This window comes from Alligator mississippiensis, chromosome 2, assembly GCF_030867095.1.
Source record: "Alligator mississippiensis isolate rAllMis1 chromosome 2, rAllMis1, whole genome shotgun sequence".
NCBI classification, from domain to species: Eukaryota; Metazoa; Chordata; order Crocodylia; family Alligatoridae; genus Alligator; species Alligator mississippiensis.
The window spans coordinates 262,881,592-262,904,155 of record NC_081825.1 but is presented as its reverse complement, the minus strand read 5'-3'; the positions used below and the strand labels follow the sequence as shown (position 1 = coordinate 262,904,155).

At 48.5% G+C, this 22,564-nt stretch overlaps 1 protein-coding gene across 2 annotated transcripts in view; it reads right to left on the bottom strand.

Moving 5' to 3' along the window:
- The window catches only part of TMEM63C (transmembrane protein 63C), an 84,006-nt gene that overhangs the window by 35,404 nt on the left and 26,038 nt on the right, over window positions 1-22,564 (bottom strand). For both annotated transcript variants that reach the window (XM_059723114.1, XM_059723116.1), the window contains exons 2-3: window positions 823-940; window positions 237-467 (exon numbers count right to left, since the gene is read on the bottom strand). In XM_059723114.1, coding sequence (XP_059579097.1) covers window positions 237-434 — 198 coding nt within the window. In that variant the 5' untranslated portion in view covers window positions 435-467; window positions 823-940. The remainder of the gene's footprint in view (window positions 1-236; window positions 468-822; window positions 941-22,564) is intronic.

Genomic DNA, 22,564 nt, shown 5'->3' with positions numbered 1-22,564 from the left:
CCTGCAAGGGACCTCCTGGTTCAATTTGTCTTGGTCCCTGCTTCTACTGACACCCGCTGGGATGCTGTACACATAGCCCTCTGCAGTAAGGGTGCCCCTCCTCTCTCACTCAGACATTAGTCGCCCTGAGACCCTTGGAAAGGGCTTATCTTTCCTGTGTGCATAAGACCATCTCCCTGGCATTTGGGAAGGGAGGTGGGGATTGGTACTCAGCCCCCCCACACCTGCTCACTCACCAACCAGAGGATGAAGTTGATGGCAAGCACAGTGGGCACACCGCCGAAGGGCAGCCCCTGGAGAACCGTGCTGTGAGAGCGGGCGCTGAAGCACTGCTCCTCCGTGCTGTTTGCTAATGTGTCCAGGAAGCTGAGAACATCCAGGGAGATGGGGCTGGGGCCCCCTGGTGCTGACTCAGGAAAATACATGCTGTCCATCTGTGCCTCCTGTCCAATCTGTTGGGCCTCACCCTGCAAAAACCCAGGCAGGGTCAATGAGGGCCAGGAGGGAGGGTGGGGACTGCAGGGGACTTTGGCTGGGGAGCCAGGCCAGTCCTAGCTTTTCCCAGTGGAAGGAACTGGGTAGGGACATAATTAGGCTAGGGACGGCATGCTGACAGGGTGATCTGATAGCTGCTGCAGTCCCAGCCTGGCCCAGAAGCAGGCACTACAGAGGTCAGAGCAAAAAATCTCCTAACAAGTGGTGCTGCAGAAGTGGGGGGTGGTGCTAGCAGCTGGGGCTGCCACATCCCTGGCCTCCACCCCACAGAATTGTATTGTTCTGTTGCCATTTGGACTTTTAGCTGCATCCTTGCTTTATTCCTACCTGAGAGTAAAGGGCCTTCACCACCTTCCCTGCTCAGTCCCAGAGGCTGGAATGAGTTGTTGGTATCATGGTGAAGTCAGAGGTCAGGTGCAGGTCACTGGACCATCTTCATAAGCCACTACAAATAAGAGAGATAAAAAGTAGCAAGAGACTGACAGGGCTCTACTCACCACATTCCCCTACCACCACATCTGTGCTGGTAGTAGCAACCAACAAATTATCTTCCTATCCCTCTCTTCCCTTTGAATACCTGGAATCCTTGATTTCAGAGGTAGGTGTATGCTAACAGGTGCTCCAGACCACCTTCCTGCCTCCTGGTAGGAGCGCTGGCCAAAAGACATTTTCTAAGTGTTGAAAACTCAGCTGTCCAACATCTCACAGGGCTCCAGCCACTCACCTTGTCCTGGCCATTTTCTGTATTCTGTTTTCCCAAGTTTTTCCAAAATACCTCCTTATTCTCTGTCCAGGCCACTTTTGATTCCTTTAATATGGCCTTGTAAAAGGATTTTTACAGTAACGACCCATGGCAAAGAGCTCACATCACTTTCCTGCTCCATCGTTCTCTCCCTTTTTTCCTCTTAGCACCTAGCAAAAAGAGCCTCAGGAGCCTAACATGGACAGGGTCCTTAGAGTGTGATCAGGGAGCCATGTCAAGCCATGGGTCCAAAAGAGTATGAAGGGGCAAAACTTGGTGATACAAACCCACAGAGGAAGAGAGGGCAATGCATAGTGAGGGCATGGAGGGGTCAGAGGTCCTCAGTGACCTACCAAGGAGGTCCCCAGTGATGGAACCACTGGATCCTGAAGGAGGCAGTGTTTAGCTAGACCACCAGTGGCCAAGGAGGACAGTAGCCCAGGCAGGAAATCCCAGGCTCTGTGTGGGTCCCAGTGAGTGCTGTTGGCCATTTCTGCTGTGTTGGGGTAAGTGTCCCTATTACCCAAGGTGGCTGCAAGTGCAATTGTCTGCTGTACAGTTGTTCCCCACTGCAAAGCTTTCACTGGCTTGAAGCATGAGAGGAAGATGCAGCATACTCCCTTACCCCTCAAGCCATAATGGGTGATGTCTTGGACTCAAGCCCAGTTCTGGAAACAAAGGACCTGGTTTGGTCCTGTGGTGTTCTTCCACATCAGCATAAGATGAAGCAGTTATCAATAAATTCCCAGGGCTCCTGGGGAGTGCCAGTATGTCCAACAAGCCCTCATGAACAAACCTTCTCTTCCAAAACAATGCTCTTGACGTCATGGAGGGAACCTACCCGTTCAAAAGTCCGAGTGATTGAGTTAAACCTACCACTGTGGGAATAGAGGGGGGTCCATTCCCTGTTCTGGAGAAGGAGGACCTGGCACAGTAGAGTTGGCTTGGAGGACTGAACCTTATAGATGCACTATGGCAATGCCCCTGCCTGTAGTTAACTATGCTTCTATCTGCAAACTCTCGCACTTTTTAGGCCTCCAGGTACTGCTCTATATGAACCATGGCACTGGCTCTCATGGCTCCCAGGCATACAGGTGACACCCATGCTCTACAATAGGGATGGCCAGCCTGTGGCAGGGGTGCCACAAGTGGCACAGGCAGCCTCTGTGTGTGGCACAGCAGATCAGGGAAGGAACAGGCAGCACAGTGGGAGACAGAGCAGCAGATTGGGCAGGCAGCAGAATGCAGAGCAGCAGGTAGGGCAGGGGAAGAGGATCAGAGTAGCACTTGCGAAGTGTGTGGAGCTAATTCATGACATACTTACCACAAAGGTTGGTCCCCACTGCCCTACAAGGACTCCACAGGTGGGTTATTTCCGTAAAAGCTCTGAACACCTAGACACACATACCTTGAGCCTACAGCAAGCACTGACCTCATCAACCAGTGCCCTGCCCTTTTCCAGGCCTCTTGCCTCCTTGGAAGGCATGGGGAAAAGAAAAGCAGGGGGAGCAGCAGTCTGACCTGGTGCAGCCAGTTAGGGATTCCTAGGGCAGCTGCACTGGGAAGTGGGAAGCTGGGGCCCAGTTTTGCAACAGGAATAATTAGCTATAGAGCAGTGGTTAACAACCTTGTCAGGCTGCCAGCTGGCATAACCCCACTGAGATAAGAGTGGTGGGCGGATGGGTGCTAGGATGCAACCACCACCACTTCTTCCTGCTGTGGCACGGGAGAACTCCCCACCACCAACCTCCTTGCCACTGAACGTCACTGAAGCCCCAGGTCCAGAGGCTGGTTCCAATGGTACCGTGGGTCATATCCAGCCCACATGATCTGATCCCTGCTCTAGTGTCTCACCCAGTGTGAAGAGGGCATGATGGTCACATGCATTTCCCACCCCCATCCATGGCGAGGTCATACACCTACTTGCTGGGATGTGCTTTGCGAACGGTTAGCTTTGTTTACACCCTGTCAACTTTCCACAGAGCTACCAAAATTCCCAACACTGTAGCCATGCTAAGCATTCATATTTTCATTTTTGTTAGTGCACACATGGGAGAGATGTCTCTGCCATTTGACCTGGTTCTGAGAAACTGCACTTACTGTCATCTAGTATTTGTTTCACGCCCTTCTTTTTAGATGACAACCAAAATCAGGACCTCGTTGTGCTAGGCTCCGCACAAACACCCACTCCCTGTCCCAACGAGCGAGTTTCTAAATTTTTATTAGATTTATAAATAGACAAGAATGACAAATGGCAAAGGTGGAAATAGGCACAGGGAGGTGAAGTGACATACCCAAAATTACATAGGAAGTAAGTGGGACTTCTAAGTCCCAGTCTACGGAGCTGGGACTGACCCCTAGCCCCTTACATTGCCTTCTGAAGTTAGTTTCAAGTTCTGGGTGAAAAGATAAGTCAGCAAACTACATTTAAGTGCTGTGCATCAGGGAGCAGCCTTGTATAACCTAAAAGACCTGGCATGGGACTACACCTGTGCTCAGCACACGTGATTCTCAGCTCTAGCAGGATCAGATATGATGCTACAAAACTGTAACAAAAGCTGAGAATCCCTCACAAAAATAATCACATCCTTAACCACATCCACAAAGGCTGTGACAGGTGTTGATGAAAGATGTACAGGGCCCATAGAAACACTCACTGGCTTCTGTCTTAGAATCTGGGATTCACTAAGCTTCAAATTGTTTGGGCTTTGCTGGGAAAGTTTCACAGGGATCTAGCTAACACCCTGATACCTGGAAGATGTGCCCACGGAGCTTCAGTGAGCAACTGCCGTGAGGGCAAGTTTTACATCTTAACCAAAACACATAGAGATTTTGGGGGCCAATACCGATAGCAGATTTTTAAGGAGGCATATCAGCCGATACTGATTTCTGATACAGCTGCATGTAGCTGATAAGTCTGTTGTGGTGGAAGGGGAGGAGGTAGGGAAGGGGCATAGGGGGGCCGATTAATGCCGCCTGCAGTGAGGGAGGGAGTAGGGCTGAGGCAGGTGAGGCCCAGCTGGGGTGGGGCGGGCACAGGATGGAGCTGTGGCTCATCCAGGGTGCTGGGGGTGCTCCTGCCTCTGCGTGCCACTCATCTGGAAGCTCCCACTGCTCATCCAGGAGGGCATGGGGGGCATGTGCCCCCGGTTCTGTAAGGGCTGGGCCGGGCAGGCTGTAGCCAGGGGTGCGCTGTGCTTGGGGTGGGCAGCGGCAGTGCTGGGAGAAGGCTATGGCAGGGCTACAGCAAAATTTGGGATGGCTGCAGCCCTCCCCCCCGTGCCCTCTCCGCCAACCCTAAGTGCAGCGCAGTGTGGCGTGGTGCAGCCCCGGCTCCAGCCCGCAGCTGCAGCCCATCCTACAGATCTGGGGGCACACAGGACCCCCCGTGCCCTCCTGGATGAGCAGCGGGAGCAGCGGCAGGAGCTTCTGAACAAGCAACCGAACGAACCGCTCCCTGACTAGCAGCACGCAGCAGCAGCAGGAGCCACCCCGCCCCGCCGTGGCTCAGTCCCGCACCTGCCCCACCCTGGCTGGGCAGTACCTACCCCAGCCCCACTCCCTCCTTCGCTGTAGGGGACGTTGATCTGCCACCCCACGCCCCTTTCCTCCCCACTCTCCTTTCACCACAACAGACTTACTAGCTGCACACAGCTCTCCAAGCAGCTGGGCTGTCCTCCTTGCTGCCTACGTGCTGCACTGTGGCTGTGAGCACATATGGGCATTTATCAGCCAAATTATCGGCCACATCAGGCTGATGCGGTCAGTAGGGCCAACCGCACCTTGTCATACATCCACAGATGCATCACAAGCAGATCCAAGGAGGTAATCCTCCCCCTCTATGCGACATTGGTCAAGCCACAGTTGGAGTACTGCGTCCAGTTCTGGGCGCTGTACTTCAGGAGGGATGTGGACAGCATCGAAAGGGTCCAAAGGAGGGCCACTCGCATGATCAGGGGGCAGCAGGGCAGGCCTTATGAGGAGAGGCTATGGGACCTGAACCTGTTCAGCCTTCACAAGAGAAGGCTAAGAGGGGATCTGGTGGCCGTCTATAAATTTACCAAGGGGAACCAGCAGGTAATGGGAGAGACCCTGTTCCCCCGAGCACTACCAGGAGTAACTAGGAATAACCGCCATAAATTGGCTGAGAGTAGGTTCAGGCTGGACATCAGGAGGCACTACTTCAGTCAGGGTGGCTAGGATCTGGAACCAACTTCCAAGGGAAGTGGTGCTTGCTCCTAGCCTGGGGGTCTTCAAAAGGAGGCTAGACAATCACCTAGCCAGGGTCGTTTGACCCCAGCATTCTTTCCTGCCTATGGCAGGGGGTTGAACTTGATGATCTGCTCTGGTCCCTTCCGACCCTACCAACTATGAAACTATTTCCAATATAGTCTATTGTCTTTATATCAGTGCCTATCTGATATCTGACCGATGTATCAGTGCACCTCTAGTATTAACTGCATGGCAAAAGCATTCCTCCCCCTTCTCCTGTATCGCTCCCACCATTCCTTGCAGCACAGCACTACCAAGTATCCCCCTGGGGCACGGGACTCTTTCCATCACAAGAAGTTCTAGACCACCTTAAACAGACAGAGTTTTTCCCAAAGTTGTGCCTAGTTGCAGAGTCAGAGATCCCAGTGAAATATTGACCCTAAAGTCACTCCTGGGGCTGGGAATCAGGAGTGTAGATAAAACCTTGGAAAATATCTGTCTTCCCTCACCTGTCTGTTTCCTCACTGCCTTCCCGCATCAGGGAGAACTTTCTTTTTGACCCAGGGATGTCAAGCAGAGCTGAGTTTGGGGAAGCAGGATTCTGCAGGCAAGAGACAAGCAGTCCCAGGGGAAAGAAATGAATACTAGAGTTTGGAGATTTAGAAAAGAGAAGCAGAAACAGGGGAACTTACTTCTGATGCCCAACACTGTTGGGCTGAAAGAGACACAAGCTCCCAGACCCTTTCCTGAAAGCTAGTAAGGTGTCAGGGGCCAGACTGAGGTGAGGGTCCTCTAGGGAGGACTAGGCACTTCCCTGCAGAGCTGCACACAATCTGTTCATTTTCTGTGTTCCCATCTCCCTCCCTCCTCACGCTCTCCTTCCTCTGTAAACAGCAAAGCTATCACCATCTGGCATTTTCAGCTGATAAATAATTCATCCCCTTTTTGTTAGCAAGAAGAGTAAGTCTGATTGACTGAGCCACTGGACCATCAACAAATAAATAATGAGACTCCTAGCAACCTGCAAGTCCCTTCCCAGCCTCAGCCCTGCTTCCCAGAGCAAGTTCCCCAACCCATTTCCAGAAACAATGTTTACTTTTCCAGCAGGTACATCCAGCCACAGGGAAGAGGGGTGAACAGAAGACACTGCTGTCCAGGGGAGTAGATGGAGATCTATATTTCCCTGTAAGGTCCCAGACACTGTACACATCCCAGCTAATAACCTAAAGGAAGAACTAGGCTAGAATCTAGGAGGACACTAACTTTGCTCCTGGCTGGAGAAGCAACAGCAGATTCCTCCACTAAATCCTGCTTTCCATTCCCTTCCAGGCTTTCCTGGTCACATGCCTCCAAAATTCAAACTTCCTGTAGACCCCCAAACTCAACTCTGTATATCCCAGACCAATCCCTGCCCCAATCAGCCTCCCCCGGTTCCATGAATTCATCATACTTTTCATGGCTGCAGTTTTATGGAATAGAAGGAGTTTTAGACAGGAAGCGACCACCTGGGTTCCACTACAACTCAACTAACCTCAAATCTGCCTCTGTACAACCTGTACACACCCATCACAGCAGTCTCCATCATTCAGTCCTCAGTTCACCTTCCTTTCCCCCAGATGCCCACACAGACATCTTACAGTAAAGATTGCTGAAGCTCTCAAAACTCTTTTGTAAATTACATAACTACAGTGTTACTGTCAACATTATTGCTGAAAATAAAATAAGGCACTTTAAGTATTCTAGGATCCTTACCATTTACATATTTGATCTGCAAGAATGTGAAAATTTCATCTCGTATGGTCCAACTATCACCTTAACTCTGATCCTGAGACGCATGAGATCATTGATCATAGGCTGCATGTACAGATCCACAAATTATCATAATCACTAGTAAGTATGTGTCAAAAGGGTTCATAGGGACAGCAGTGTGTAACTAGGGTGAGGTTAGCAGGGCATCATTCCCAGGTGCTGACCAAAAGGAGGAACCAAAATAGCCTCCTAGAGTCCTTGCTATGGCAGGGGCAGCCCTGCGCCTCAGTGCCACACTAAGCAATATATCTGGGGGGAGCAGAATGGGGCCTAGTGAAGCTAGCATGATGGTGCTCCCCTCTTTCCCACCAGGGAGCCTTTGCCAGAGCAGGCAGAGCCCTGCTCCCAATATGCACGTATTGGGAGAGGGGGAGGAGGGAACAAACAGGGCACTAGGGTCAGTTCCCAGGGAGCCCACCCATGCAGCTACTGCTGCCAGAGGAAAGTCTCTTCTTCCCCTCATCTATGTTTCCTCCTCCCCTTCACTTCCCATCTGTTCTACATAACCCTGCTCCAGACTCTCAATGAGCTTGTCATGCTTCCGCATAAGGACATCTTGTTGGGCAGAGTTAAGGTTAACATTGGAACAGATGAGATGAATTTTCACATGTCGATATTGTGCAATGCTTCAGGACTCTAAAAGTTTCATAATGACATTGCATGCAGCAGTATTATGGGTCATTACTGTAGTAGATGAAGGCATTTGTTTAAAAGGAAAAGCTGGGTTGAGTAAAATGCCTTTTTGACATTCACTTCTCCATTTCAAAGCTGTTCAGCTGAACAACACACAGCTGTCCCAGCTCCCTTTATCTTGGAACTGGCTTCTCCAAGCTTCCTCAATAAGAAAACTGATTTTAACTTAAATTCTTGTGACTTGGATTTGCATAGGATTCTTCTTCCTTAAATCCCCCCCTGAATTTTCCAGTCATGCCATTAAGCTTCACTTCCCACTGTGTGCATTGTTGCCTGCTATAAAACCAAATCTGCACCATACTGCGAGTGGTTTCAGGGTTTGCATGTGCTAGATTATTTTGTATACAGAATGCATTAAGTTCTCAGGATGAAAGACATTACAGTTAACATCAGCAAGCGGTCGTGTTCAAACGGATCAAGCAGGGCACATGGAATCAAGAGACCAATTTCTATTCTCAGCTGTACTACTGATTCACTGTGTAACCTTGGGTAAGTTGTTCCCCCTGCCTCCCAGTGCTTCAGTTTCCCTCTCTGCAAAATGGGGACAACACTGCCTGACTGGCAGGCATCAGTGCATTCCCTCACATACACAAAGTACTTTGAGGTGCTTAGCTGTTGTTAAGATCAGGAGATCACTGTGTCAAACACAGTGCAAACAAGGGACAAAGTCACCATTCCCTGACCCACAGAGCACAGCAGGAGGATGAAACAGAGAATCAGGCTGGAGAGGGCTGAGGAAAGGACGTGTCAATAAAAAGGCAAAGGATGCTTAGGTGAAAAATGCTAAAACAGGACAAAGTTTTAGTTTTATATATGTTTTTTAAGCATGTATATATATGTATCTATAATAAAAATAAATATCTGATTTATACATAAAACTGGGATTACCTCATGTTTTTCTTAAATAATACAGATATTTTTGTATTGGACAAATCTTGTGTTCTTCATACTATAGTAGCAGTGTTTTGCTTGGCTGTCTATAATTGGAAGATCTCAAAGTTCCATCAAACAGTGAATGAAATCATTCAGCATGAAGTATTTACTACATGTATGTTTTTATTTGTTTGCAAAGTGTTCAGAAACGGTGATTTCCTCGGATAAGTTATTCAAAGGGATTTGTCAGCTTCTGTAAATCACCCCGATCCATAGCTCTCTTTCGATAGGTTTGTTGAGACTATTCCGTATCCAATCTGTTTTGTTTGAACACAGAATCTGTTTCCTGTTTCTGACTGGATGAACAGTAACATGCAAAATCAGATTTGCAATTCAGAATATGAAACCTGCTATGTGAATGTCATCCAATCTTTGATTAAAAAATGGCTTTCCTTTGAACGCTCCTGCCAGCCAACTCAATTGTTAGGACACACACAGAAAGCCAAGGTAAAGGAAGGAGAACATCAAAGCAGATTCTTTTAAAATTCATTTGACTTTTAGTCACAGAGTACTCTTTTTTAGCAGTATTTTAACTAGCTCTGATCAAAGTCTCCCTGGAAGGTTGATTAGGATTATCAGCCTCATTTTGCAGAGAGAAAAAGCTGAGGCACAAATAGGTTGAAGGACGAGCTCATGGGCACAAGATTCAAGGCTCTGCCCCCTAGCCATCACTGCTCTCACATTTACCTTGCTCTTTTCCACCCACCCTCACTCCTTCCCAGATCCTTGCCAGGACAGTCACTTCTATCCTTGCGGGAAGAGAATGTGGGAAATGATGTAATGAAAAAGTTAGGACAATGTCCCCACCCACTGGGAAGAATAGATGAATCTCAGACGTCTGACCTTGTAGATCTGTAGCGAACCCTGGAGGGGGGGGGTGCAGAAACCTGAGCTGGTTGCACTGACTCAGCAATACACAGGGTGGGATCGATACTCAGCTAAGGCTGGGAAAGATACCTCAGTGCTGAGCTTAGCACAGGCTCTGGGGGGCGCAGCTTGGGCCCAGGAGGGTCACCGTGACCTCTGCTGCACTTGAGCTCAGAGAGGCAGGAAGAGACGTGCCCACCACACCCAGTTCTCACTCAAGAAAAGTGAGATGGAGGAAGGGACTCCCCAAAGCATGACCCACCAAAACTATGCTGTGGGGCAGGGACTTGGAGCCTTCTTCATCATCTCCTTCACCATCCACCTCACTTTAGGGGCAGAACGCTGGGGGTGTCTTTGCTAGTCACTGATGTGTGTGTGTGTGGGGCGGGGAATGCGTGAGAGGGCTAAATCTGTGTCTGAGGCAGAGTGTGGGGCTGCTCCACACCCACACTTCAGCCCAGCTCATGGGACATAGGTCCCTCAAGTCTGGCCAACACATTTCTCCTCCCTAAATCCTCAAGTACCTCCTTTCCCTCTCTCAGACCAACTCCCCCCAGCTCCAACTTCTACAGAGTTTCCTGGAATCTTCCTGGCTCATCTTCCACTTATAAATAGGGCATCATTCCCTTTTCACCAAGCACAAATGGGCTCTCCTGTTTAAACAAGTTTTGCCTCAGAAGAAAAATGTGTTTAAAGGGAACCATATTGCCCTGCCTTGCAGGCATTCCAGCTTCCTCTCACCCCAAACCCATGCTGAAGACTCGGCTGCCTTGAATCACTTTCACATCCCCAGGCGCCTGTTGCTTCTGTTCTATGGTGTCTGGAAATCATATAAGCTGGGCTGTCTCAGGCCTGACAGAAAAAAGGCTGTCGAGTTTACGGAAGGGACCAATATATTCTGCTATAGGCTCTCCTAGGCATGCTGACTGACTGGTGTTTTTGGGCCCTCTGACTGCAGAGCTGCCAATATCGCAGCAACTCAGCTTATTCCTTTCGGCCAAGACCTGCTGGCAGCTTGCAGCTCACCCAAACAGTGTCAGGAGGAAAAACCTATCCCTTAGTGTGGAAATGTGCTGAGCAGAAGCTGCTATGAAGTAACTAGCTGGCACTGTCCATTAGGCAATAGTCCTGATGAAGCACATTCACACTGCCCCGTGCCACCAATAACATTAGCTCACACCACACTGGGAAGTGCTTGGAATTTTGCTCCTTTTCCTTCATGACCAGGGCATCACAGTGCCAACAAGGGGTCGGGAGTCATGGCTACGATTCCAGAGGCATCAACTTTCTCTGTTCCCCAGCAGTACCCAGCCAATGTGAGCTGGGGGCCCAGTAGCGCAAAGTTTTGTGAAGCTGTGCCCTAACAAGGGGCTTCCAAGTTATTGATGCAACAGAAACTTCCTCATGTATTTCTCTTCACGATCTTAACAAGCCTCCCTACCATCGCCATCTTAGCCCATACCATAGGGTCTGGAAGGCAAGCTCCTTGAGATCGCTAGCCCAGGGTCTCTGTCCTGCCCTGGTTACTGTGACTGGAATCTGTCTGGGAATTGCTCAGTGCTTTTCTTTTCCTTTTCTTTCAAAGGAAGGCAATTTGCAGCAGTCTCTAATACCATCAGGCCTCAGCCATGAGCAGGAAGCCTGATTTTTCTTATCAAAGAAATGTCACCAGCCAAGGATTCAGGAAACCCTCATAAAATCTATGCCCCTCTCCTCTCTCATCTCAGAGCCCACACACTTTGGGGGCATGATTATGTAAGGAGAAGGCAGCCTACAGAAGTCTAATCATTCTCTTGCTGGGGGCTGTGATCTTATTCCCCAAGTCCAGCAAGTCCTGAAAAGAGACTGGATGCCTGAGTGACTTGGGATTTTCAAGCCTCTCAATGGAATTTCATGACATTACCTCTGGAGGGCTCCACTGACCAGGATGCACCATCAGACCCAGAATCCAGCTGCAATTGTCCCACCAAGAACTGCTTTGATGGTATCTACCTTCACCCTGCCCCTGCACCCTCTTTATCTGAGCATTTGATTATGCCATCATCTGAACTGTGCTGGAATCTCAGCCAGACCATCAGTCCCTTTGCTCTGCTATTACAGCTCTTTTCTCTGTGGCCTTCTGAGCCCAGGCTCTCCAGACTCCATCACCTGTGCAATGCTGCTGCCTTCTTTCCAACAAACATACACAGAAGTGCAGTCAGATTGTCCTCCCACTCAAAGAGCATTGCTGGCTCCAAGATCATTTCAGGGCACAACTCAAAACTGACTTCCTTGGACTTAAAAAGCTCCAAGGACTTGACTTCCACAACTTCCCAGAGCTCTCTTGCTCTATGCCCCTTTCCATTTCATCCCTTCTGTCACCAGGCTCTGCATGTCACTCTGTACAGTTCTCTCACGCTGGAATGAGAGCCTGCCCCGCAGAGCTCACACAGGCGCTATATACCTTGTAGCGTCTCCCTGCTCATCTCAAACCTCTTTTCCCTCTAGCCCAAGGGCAGGCAACTATTTTGGGTTAAGGGCCATTTACTGAGTTCTGGCAAGCAGGTGCCCCAACCCCTGGTCGCCATCTTGTGACTGGAAGTCCTGCCCTCTAACCCCTGACCTTTGCCACCAGGAGTCCCTCCCCTTGCCCTAGGAAGTACTCCTTTCAGCAAGGGGTTTTGCCTGCTGGAACCAGAAAAATACCAAATTATATTCTAAAAAGCAAACATCTAAAACATTCATTAATTTGGTTTCAAAAAATATTTTTGTCCTGGTTTACATGTGTTTGTGTAAAGTACACAGAGGTGATTGTATATAATAGCTTAAAATGAAGTCCTATCGTGGTATTTTGTGTGTGGGGGGGGCAGTATAGGTTTGTGGTGGGCTTTGGGTGTCTGGGTATGTGGGGAAGGGTGTGGGTATGCCTGTGGGGGGTGAATAGGTGTGGGGTGAGGGAGCATATGGGTGTGCATGTGGATATGTGGGGTGTAGGTAGGTATGGAGTTTGTGGGGGGACTGTGTGGGGGGAGGGTGACAGGTGTGTGAGGGGGTGTGGGCATGGGGGTCTGTGTGTATGGCAGCGCAAGGGGGGTGTGGGTACATGTGTATGGTGGGGTGTGTGCGTGGGACTCACCCTACAAATACACACACACACACACACACACACACACACACACACACACACACACACAGAGTCTCTCCATATACCTTCCCCTCTGCCCCGGGGTACCAGCACAGGCCCCATGCTCCCCAATCTGGTGATGCAGCTGGGAGCCACATGGTGCTGGAGCAGTGTGGGCAGGCAGGCAGGGAAATGGCTGGGGGTGGGACGGGGCTGGGCTGCTGGTACTTGCTGAGGCTCCCCCTGGGTCTTACTGCCCCAGGCTCCTGTCATCTTTGACAAGCAGCCAGGAGCAGATAAATATTTTCTAAATTTTTTAGGGGCTCCACGGGCCGAACAGAATGGCTTGGCAGCACAGATCCAGCCTGTGGGACATATTTTGCCCACTCCTGCTCTAGCCTGAGCCTCATTCTCCCTTGGTCATGCTTTAGCACTCACCCATGTCAGGTGTCCTCATGAAAGCCTCTGCACAAAGGTAAGTTGCATCAGACCATTCCATAAAAGACCAGCTTTGCAAATTCCTCTCCCTCTCAGCACAGGCCTTTCCATGTTCCTTGCTCATTGAGTTACTTCAGGGCAATGTTACCATCTAAACATCAAGGACAAGAGCAGGAAACAGCCCCAGGAGATGGAGTACATCCAGTGACTTTGCCCACTTGTACAAGTCTGAGCTCGTCAGCTGTGTCCATTCTGTCCATTCCTATGTCATCAAAGCCTGTCTAGTAGAAGGACATCTTGCAGTCTCAGGACTGTACTAATGGAAGCTTCACTGAAAACTCAAATAGGAAGTAACAGAGGGAGGGCTGAAATGGTGTTAAAATATCAGTGACGAAGGCATGGCCCAACATCCCGATTGGATCATTCTTCTCTGAAAAGTGACCCCTGGTTCATGGTTCAAAGGGAGAAGGCAAGACAAAGCAGCATTCCCCACCTGCTCAGCCCGTGTCAGTGAGGTCTGCTCATCCAGGATAGGGACAGGGAAATCCCAAACTGGAATTATTAAATCAGGGGAATTAGATTTCTTAAGCCCAGCAGCAGAGAGCAGTGTTATATTTTAGCTTCTGGATGGGGAGCAAACTCATACAGACATGAACTTGGCCCCAAAAATGTAGTGCTGGTGAAGGTTATGGTTTAGGAGCTCTGAAGCCCAAAGTTGCTCTATTTAACCTCAAGACATGTCTAGTTTGAGCAGTGGGGCAGCATGGTATTCCTAAACAGGCAAGGGAGAGCAGCACCTTCCACTTACTATGGCCTGGCCAAATGAAACTCAAGTACACAAATGCAAGGGGAGGAGGGAGGAAGATAAGTGTGTTCAAATGTTTCCTCTCCTTTTTCATTCTTTCCTGCTTCCAATCACTTCTAGTGCTTTACATAAGCATTAGAATAGGGTGATGTGGCTACTTAGATCCAAACTATATGGCGAATAAGGATTTGATGACATGCAACCTCCACTACCATCCAGTCAGAGCAGTTCCTGACACTGGAGATGCATGATCTTCTTGAGTGCAAAATAAAAGGAAAATACCAGCAGCATCCATCTGGCAGGTCTGAGGCAGGACTTCAGAACCTGCTAGAGGAGGCTGGGAGCAAAGGGCTATGTAATGCCGGAATAAAGAGTAGAAATCAATTTCTTCTGTAGCTGGGGATTTGGCAAGATTCAAAGCCCATTTTAATGAAAGCAAAAGGGGTAACTCTGCCTCTCACAATCCTGGGAACAGACAATTAACAGAATGCGCAGCTACAGGAAGATGCTGGATTGTTTTAAAAGGTCTGGGTAATCTAGGAACCAGCAACAAGCAAAATATATGTCGTTTTTCAAGTGCCTCCCAAAAAGGTGCTAAAGACCTTACTCCTTATCAGAGAGTACACAAAAAGTCACGTCAGCACGAGAAACCCGTTTATCCCTGGAAATGAAAGCGACAGAGTGAAAGGGGTTGATCTCCAGAAAAGAAGTAACAAAGAAGAGCTAGGTCAGTCTGCAAACAGCGTGGAGGGGAGAAAGAGGGCTCAGGTCTGATTTGCAAAGTAGAAAGAGGAGGAATGAAATGTGAGAGAGGAAAGGCCCAGAGGATGCAGCCCAATCACTGGTGACCCAAGCTGCCTCATTAGGTTTCCTGTGGGCTAGTTATGAACAGGAGGGTAGCCAAGTCTCCCGCTTTATGGTAGAAAAGGTCTTGTCAGAGCTGAGAAGAACCCTGCCCCACCTCAGGCCACAACAGCACAACTGACCTGATGCTCAGGATCTCAATGGAACATCACAAACAGGTGCTCTCCACAACCATCAGTCTGCAGAAAGAATCTCTTTCCTCCATGTCCTATATCAGCCCCACTTTGTGCCCAACCTCAGATGTCCCCAACTACCCTCAGTCTCTACCCCCAGCATTTCATTCAGCAGCTCAACCAGGTGGAGGGGGGGAGTGCAGGGAGAAAGGCAGCTACTGCCTGCTTTCCTGCTATAAGCTACTGTGGGCCATGGACCGTTGGAACTGACCCAATGCCTTGAGATGAAAAGTACCTGGGAATCTTACAGGGCTCTGTACTGAACATGCAGACAGCTCCAAGCTGACACCCACTAATTGGAATCCTGACACAAACCACATATTAAAAGGCTGCTGCAGTCTCAAAATTAAAAGTTGCTTCACCACCCCCACCCCCTTTCACCCTCATACATGCACACCTTCATTTGAAGAGGCCCAAGTACCTTTTTCTGCTAACAAGACAGGCTGACCAGAGTATGCTTTGGAAACCCTGATTCAGTTGTGTTAACATGGAAAAGAGAACTGCCTGCTTGAACTCACAAACCACACACAGACCAAAGCCTCCTGTAACTGTCACATACCTATGAAGACAGAAGCTGGATCCAGGGCTGGAAGGGGTCACGCTACAGGCAAACAGCAGAGCTATTCCAAGAGCAGACGCAGCAGCTTCTGCTTGGCTGAGTGAAGGACTACCCTGCACAGCAAAAGGTTTTGCAAGTTCACCCCTCTACCACATCCTGCTGAACTTCCCAGGAGCGGCCTCTGAGCTGGGAAACTCCGTGACACAGCAGCTGCAGTTGGAAATCTCTGCAGACACAAGAGGAAAGATGCCCTCAGTGCACAGCCCACTCCAGTGTGTGTGCATGCATATTGATGCATGAACAACTGGCACCCTTCCTCCACTTTACATCTCTCCTCCCTTCTGCGCCCTCTTTGGATGCTGGGAATGATTGATCCGGTGCTGGCTGACAGGGGTGGGGCTGGGATGGACTGGCTGTCTCGAGGTCTTTTCAATCACAAATCTCTAATCTTAACAAATCTCTGAGCTTAATTTTGTTCCAGGGAACAAAGGCTACACCAGGACCCCTGAGTTGCAGCAAACATCCTCCCACAGCTTCTTCTGCCAGCAAAAACCAGTAGCTTTGCCTGTGTTATGGGGGTCTCAAAGACCACCCCTCCTTCTCCCAATCTCTCCACACCCCTTAATTTTTCCTGCTGGCTGCAGTCATTCATCAAATTCATGTGATTAAGCTGTTTAGTCACTTCTGCTGCAGGAAGGCAGCTGGCTACCGGGCTAGTGAGGGCACAGCACGTGAGAGGGGAAGCAAGGAGTGGAGCTCTCCTGTCCTACCCTCTTGGTGTATGTTATAAAACAGCTGGAAAACTGTCAAGCTCAAAGACAGCAAGAGCAGAGGCCAGAGGTAATGCCACCAGAGTGTGTAAGGCAGGGATGGGCAATTATTTCGGATGGAGGGCCGCTTACTGAGTTTTGGCAAGCCATTGAGGGCCGCATGACAGGCAGGCAGGGGCAGATAAATATAAATTTTCTTAACTTTGGGGGGGCCCCGTGGGCCAGATAGAATGGTCTGGTGGGCCGCATCCCCCCCGGGCTGCATTTTGCCCACCCCTGGTGTAAGGGCTCTTCCACCTGCACAATTCTCAGCTGGAATCAGCTTTCAGCCTCTTCAGAGAAATGGTACAAAGAGTTTGGCACAGCTACACAAACACTTCCCCCAGACAGAGGGAGACAGCATGGCATACTGAGCTGAGCACTGGCCTGGGAGCAAGCAATGGCTGTGTTCTATTCCCAGCTGTGCTCACAGTCACAGGTGATCAATCTCTCTACCTGTAAGATTGAGAAAATGACACTGAGCAGTTCTACAAGGGAATTTGCTTGTAAAGCCCTATGAAAACTGGAAGTGAAGAATACACTGAGAGAGGAACCTGCTTGGCTGGAGAAATAGTTTGGGAAAAGTCTACTGCTCTAACAGAAAAAATAAATAAATAAAAAGAGTCATATGTCAGTTTGCTCCTTTGTATGTTGTGCCCCAAAGCACTTCCTGGGCTTCCAAGCCATGTCACACCTGTTAGCTACACACATACTGGTGAAATGCTGCCACCCCTGGGTGGAATGAAACATGAGTTTGAGTCTTTCCTGACCAAGCGCAGGGGGGCTAGACCTGATGATCTTGTGCGGTCCCTTCCAGATCCTAACATGGGTGAATCTACTTAACACTGGTCTATTCTTCCCAGCTTCACATCCTCTCAAGAGTTGTTGCACTGTATGTTAAGCCAGTTTACCATCCACCCCAGAGGTGGCTGTATTTAATGGTTAGTAACGCACCTGCTGCATATTAAGGTGGCAGAGGGCTTTGGATGAAAATTGCTGTCAGCCACTGTCACCACCCAGTTTTCACTGTTCACACTCAAGGATTTATCCCGTGCAGTGAGAGACTGGTGTATGCTAGGGTGCTAATACTCCTGCTATTCTAGTTCTGGCCTTAGCATCTCAGGCAGTAGACAGCCCGTTTTCAACTGCTTTAAAAAGGGGATAGGATGAGGAGCTGACACACAGGATAGTGCATCAGCAATTATGATGCAACTGTGACACATGCATGATTCCAAAGTCATCTAAGTGACCTACATCTCTGCAACTTTAACCCTGAATAAAAGATGACTTAGGGGCAGGCAGACGTAACAGTTACATCATAATAGTTCATATTAGTATCATTCCACACTGGTAGAAATGTTAAATCTGTCCACAACCTTGGTGTGTGCGTGTCTGGTGGTAGTGATGCTGACAAAGGATGGAGAGCTGCCCTTGCCAGAAACTGGCAGGAATTCAACCCCAAAGATATTTTAGCTCCTTTAAAAGAACTGTGCTCCTCAAAATGGGAAGCATGTTCCAAAGAGGCTAGTGTGCCTGGTTTTACCTTTATCAGACATCCTTATGTGCATTACTGCCTTCTGCTGGGAAAACTCCAAAAATATACAAACCTTGTAGTGCTGCGGCTTAGAGGAGTTTCCTTAAGATCAAATGTAAGGACCACTGTATTTGGAGCTAGTGGTTCTTCCACATCTGAGCTAGCAACCATGATAGTTTATGTTAGCAGCAGTCCCTCAATACAAGGATGACAGTCTTCCAATAAATAGGGAAGTCATTGGTGAGTCCATAAATAACTAAGGAGGCCAATCCAAGATCCGCTTCTTCAACTGCAGATGTGACAAACTGTACCATTATATGTATAGTATATGTATACACATAGTTTATGTATGGTAGAACCAGTTGAATTCTTAAATAAAAAACTTTTGTTGCAAATGCTATTTTTACTAAATGTATTTATCAGGAAAGAGTTGATGCTAACAGATTTGGTCTGTTTTTCACTATTTCTGCATTTTTTCAATTAATAGTTTAATATTTAAAAGTAAATTCAGATCACTACTGAAACACATATCAACATTTTTGTTTGCTGTAAGTAGGGATTCTAGTGCATAACAAACTTAAAAAATTGGAAATAAAAAATTCTGATAGGGACTTTCCCAAAAGGCCTCTTTTCAACCTGACGAAGACTGCCTTGCATTCAACAGCTTTTCTAACTTCATCCCAGCCCTGCAGTTGGTCTGATAAAAGGTTTCACCCCCCCCCAAATCTTTGCCTCTGTCATAAAATGACTTGGACACGTTTTTGGCAAAACTGACATTTTTTGCCTTCCTCTAGAATTGGGCAAATGCCCTTCCTACAGAAAGCCAGACCTGCTAGAGGCAGAACGTAAGGCAAGCAACCACTGTTCTGTTTTCTGAGGACTGCAACTTTCAGCATATGTCTATCTGCTTGGGAGCAGTGCAAAGTGATTTCTGAGCAGAATCAGGACACACTGTGCACTTCCACTCAAGAACCTTAAAGAGAAGTAATTAAGAACTATAGTAAGAATCATGGTAGTAACATAATTAGGGTAGGACCAGTAGGGCCCCAGCTCTGGGTGCTGACTAGGAGTGAGTACCAGAATCCTACACTCAACAAGGAGGCTTTACCATGGCAGGGGCAGAGCAACCCCACAACCAGCGGTGTATCTGTGGGGCCAGGGGGGGAGCAGTGAATGGAAAGGTGCGCCTTCTCCCCTGGGAGTTTTTTTTCTTAGTAGGTGTAGCTTTGCACCCAGTAGTGTATCTGGAAAGCGGGATGGGGAGAAAACAGAACCTCAGGGATGGCTCCCAGGGAGCCTGTGCCATAGGGCTGCTGCCACTTGACTCTCTCACTGTTGATGTGGCCTGGGCTCTCTGCACAGAGAAGGCAGCTGCTACTGCTGCCGTGGCTGCTTTAGCAGTCAGCTACAGCAGCAGTGGCAGCAATAGCAGTAGCAGCTGCCTTCCCTGTGCAAAGAGCCCAGGAAGGTAAGATTTCTTCCTTCATCCCCTTTGCACACACTAGTTGGCATATCCCATCTCCTCCAGTGCTGAATGAGCTTCCTATACGTCTGAAATCATCTTTGGGCCTTGTCACACAGGACCTTTAAAATGCATAAACTGCACTTAAAAAGTGAGCATCCACACATTCAAGCAGTAAAAACATGTGCTTAGCCTCATCAGATCCTAGCAAAGTTAGGACTTTTTATGCAACACATATCTCCTGACTATATTAAGTAACACGTGTTCAACTATTGTTGGGCTGCTCCATAGAGATAATACAAGTAATTTGAGGGCCTCATCCAGCTGTGACCTCAGCCAGGGACTACTCTGCTATTCCAAGCCTCCACTGTCAGTCTTAGCTCCCGCACCATGCTGGGGCCAGTTCAAGACTCCAATGCAGTGCTGGGGCTGAGGCTAACAATCAGTGAGCTGCGCATGTAAGAAAGATGACGATAGAGCTTGCGGTAAATGTTACCATGCAACTACTCAAAACTTGTTCTAAGGTTTAATACAGCAGGGTAATGCTTACTACGATCTAACTATAACACATAACTAAGTGTCTCATACAAAAGGCCCTGACTGTTTGAGTCAGAGTAAGGAATATAAGGTGCCTTGAAGGCTTGAATATCCACCCCAGCAATTTTCCTGGGGCTAAGGACAGAAATTGCACACAAGCAAAATTACATAAATTACACACAATTACATAAATTATACACAATCACAATAAGTGATTGAAAACCAGCTCATATCTGTAACACAACAGAAGTTCAGTGCACATAAACTGCTTTCAAAATGGCCAAAATCAGTTTAAGATAAACCTGGATGGATGCAGTATCAGACTTAACTGATTCAAGTTAAATCACTTTATTAAACCTCTGACCCAGATCCCCTCCAGATTCAAGTAAACGCACAGTCCCCTAGCATCCCAGGATGCTTTGCACCTCCCCTGCAAACCCCGCCCCCTCACAGAGTGGGCAGGTTAGCCTTGGCCCAAGCTGTCTGCTCCAACTGAGCAGGGAGGCATACTCTAGTGCCCCTCAGCTTCTGGCCTGGGCCACTGCAGGCATGTGGTTGCATTTCTGGACTCAAAAGGGAATGTCTGTTCAGTGGCTTATTGGTTCAATCTCTGCAGCTTAGACTAACCTGTAAAGATTGAAATTAATTCAGCCCTGGACTTTTAGACTGTCTGTACTTAACCCAGGTGTGAAAAGGCAGAAATGGTTGCAAATCCCCAGCAGGAATTGTAGAAGTAAAGAGTTACTAGAGCAGACAAAAGCGTTGTTCTCATCTCCACTCTCCTCACTGCCCCTTAACCCCAAACCTCGCACAGCTGTCACTGTAATCTGCCTGTTCCCGGCTCTTTTTGTTTGTTTGGTATTTCAATATCCTGCTTGCACACACTGTGCCTTAACAGTAATAATATACTTAGCACTTACACTGTGCTTTACATCTGCAATGCACTGAACAAACATTAACTAATAAAACTGTAAACTCCCCCAAGGCAGGGACCAGCTGCTTGCTTGGCATCAGTCACTCTAATAACACCTGCACCTGTAGCATGTCAAAGGCTGCTGGGGTCACTACAGCACACAAAGATGAAGTCACTCAGTTGCCCAAGCCACAGAGCAAACAAGGGGCAGAGCTGGGAATTGAATGCAGATCTTCTGCATGTTAGTCAGATCTTTGCTCAGTGATCAGCCAAGCATGCTCAGGTCCTGTTTGCATCTTGGGTTGTTCCAATATAGAAGTCTAGCTCAGTGGAGCTCAAACTTTCTGCGCTTTGGGCCAGATGAGTGACTTGGGGCTGGTCCATGGGCCAGATCTTGCAGGCAGGACCAATCCATTATGCCCTGGATCTGGCAATGGAGAAACTCCATGAACAGGGCCCGTCATGCAACTTTCATGGCTTTCCACTCATTAGATGGGGGAGGGGGTAGGTAAAACTCCCTCCTCCACTCCTAGTAATGATGCTATCATGACAGCTATGCACCATGCCTCCTGAAGGCTTCTGACCAAGAATAGTAAAATAAAGTGCTATATTTCTGCACTCTCACACACAGTTGTTACAAGGTCCCCATTTGGGTAGGGAGGTAACTGCACTCGATGTCTGGATTACAAATAATGGAAAGAGATTATTATTTACTTAAAGTGATTTCCAACAGGAGATTTAAAGAAAATGAATTAGAGAAAATTCCCCTGGTTTAAGGACTTGCAGGAGTTTCCTTTTACAGACTCTAAATCTGGGTCCAAGTTTCACAAGCCCATATCCCTTTAACTGCCTTGCCCCCCTTCTGAAGGCACTAGCTCCCCATCCCCTTGGGCGGTATACACACATTATCTATCACAAGGGGCTCTAATACAACAAGTATTCAGAGAACTGCCCACATTTCCTGAAGCAGCCATCATGCCACACTTGTTCCTAATTAATGATCGGGCATGTTGCTGAAGACGCCTATGGGGCCCTTACTGAAATTATGGTCCAGAGGTGCCACTGAAACTGTCCCTGGAAATACACACTCAGGCCACCCCATTCAGATTTTGACAGATGGAGAGTTCTTCAGATCCTGCACTATTTATTACTTGTTCTCTAGCTCCAGGACTGTAACATGTTAAAAAGGTCAGTGCAACTGAAGCCCAGTGGAACGTGAGCATCAGCAGACTAGCGGGGCAGTCATCAGGAGGGATAAGAGGAGGCTGCAGAGAGGATGCACTTCTTGATCACAGTTCAAGGCATTGGAATCAACACTATCATCAGCATCTCGCTGGCCCTGGCTCAGAGATCCCAAGCTGCCAGGGCCAGCACCTCAGAGGAGTAGTAAATATAACAATGTGCGCATGTCAGAGCTGGGGAGCAGGAACTGTGATGCTGAAGCTCAGCAGGGAGGGGTCAGGAGGGCCTTGGCTCCCATGGATGCTGTTCATTTCAGCCTTTTAGTCCTGGTGAGCCTCCTCCTTCCTTACAGCTGACGTCTACATGCCTGTTGTCTGACTGCGTGGGTGGGTGGAGGCGTGGGTGGATAGTGAGTGTCAGGCAGAACATATTGC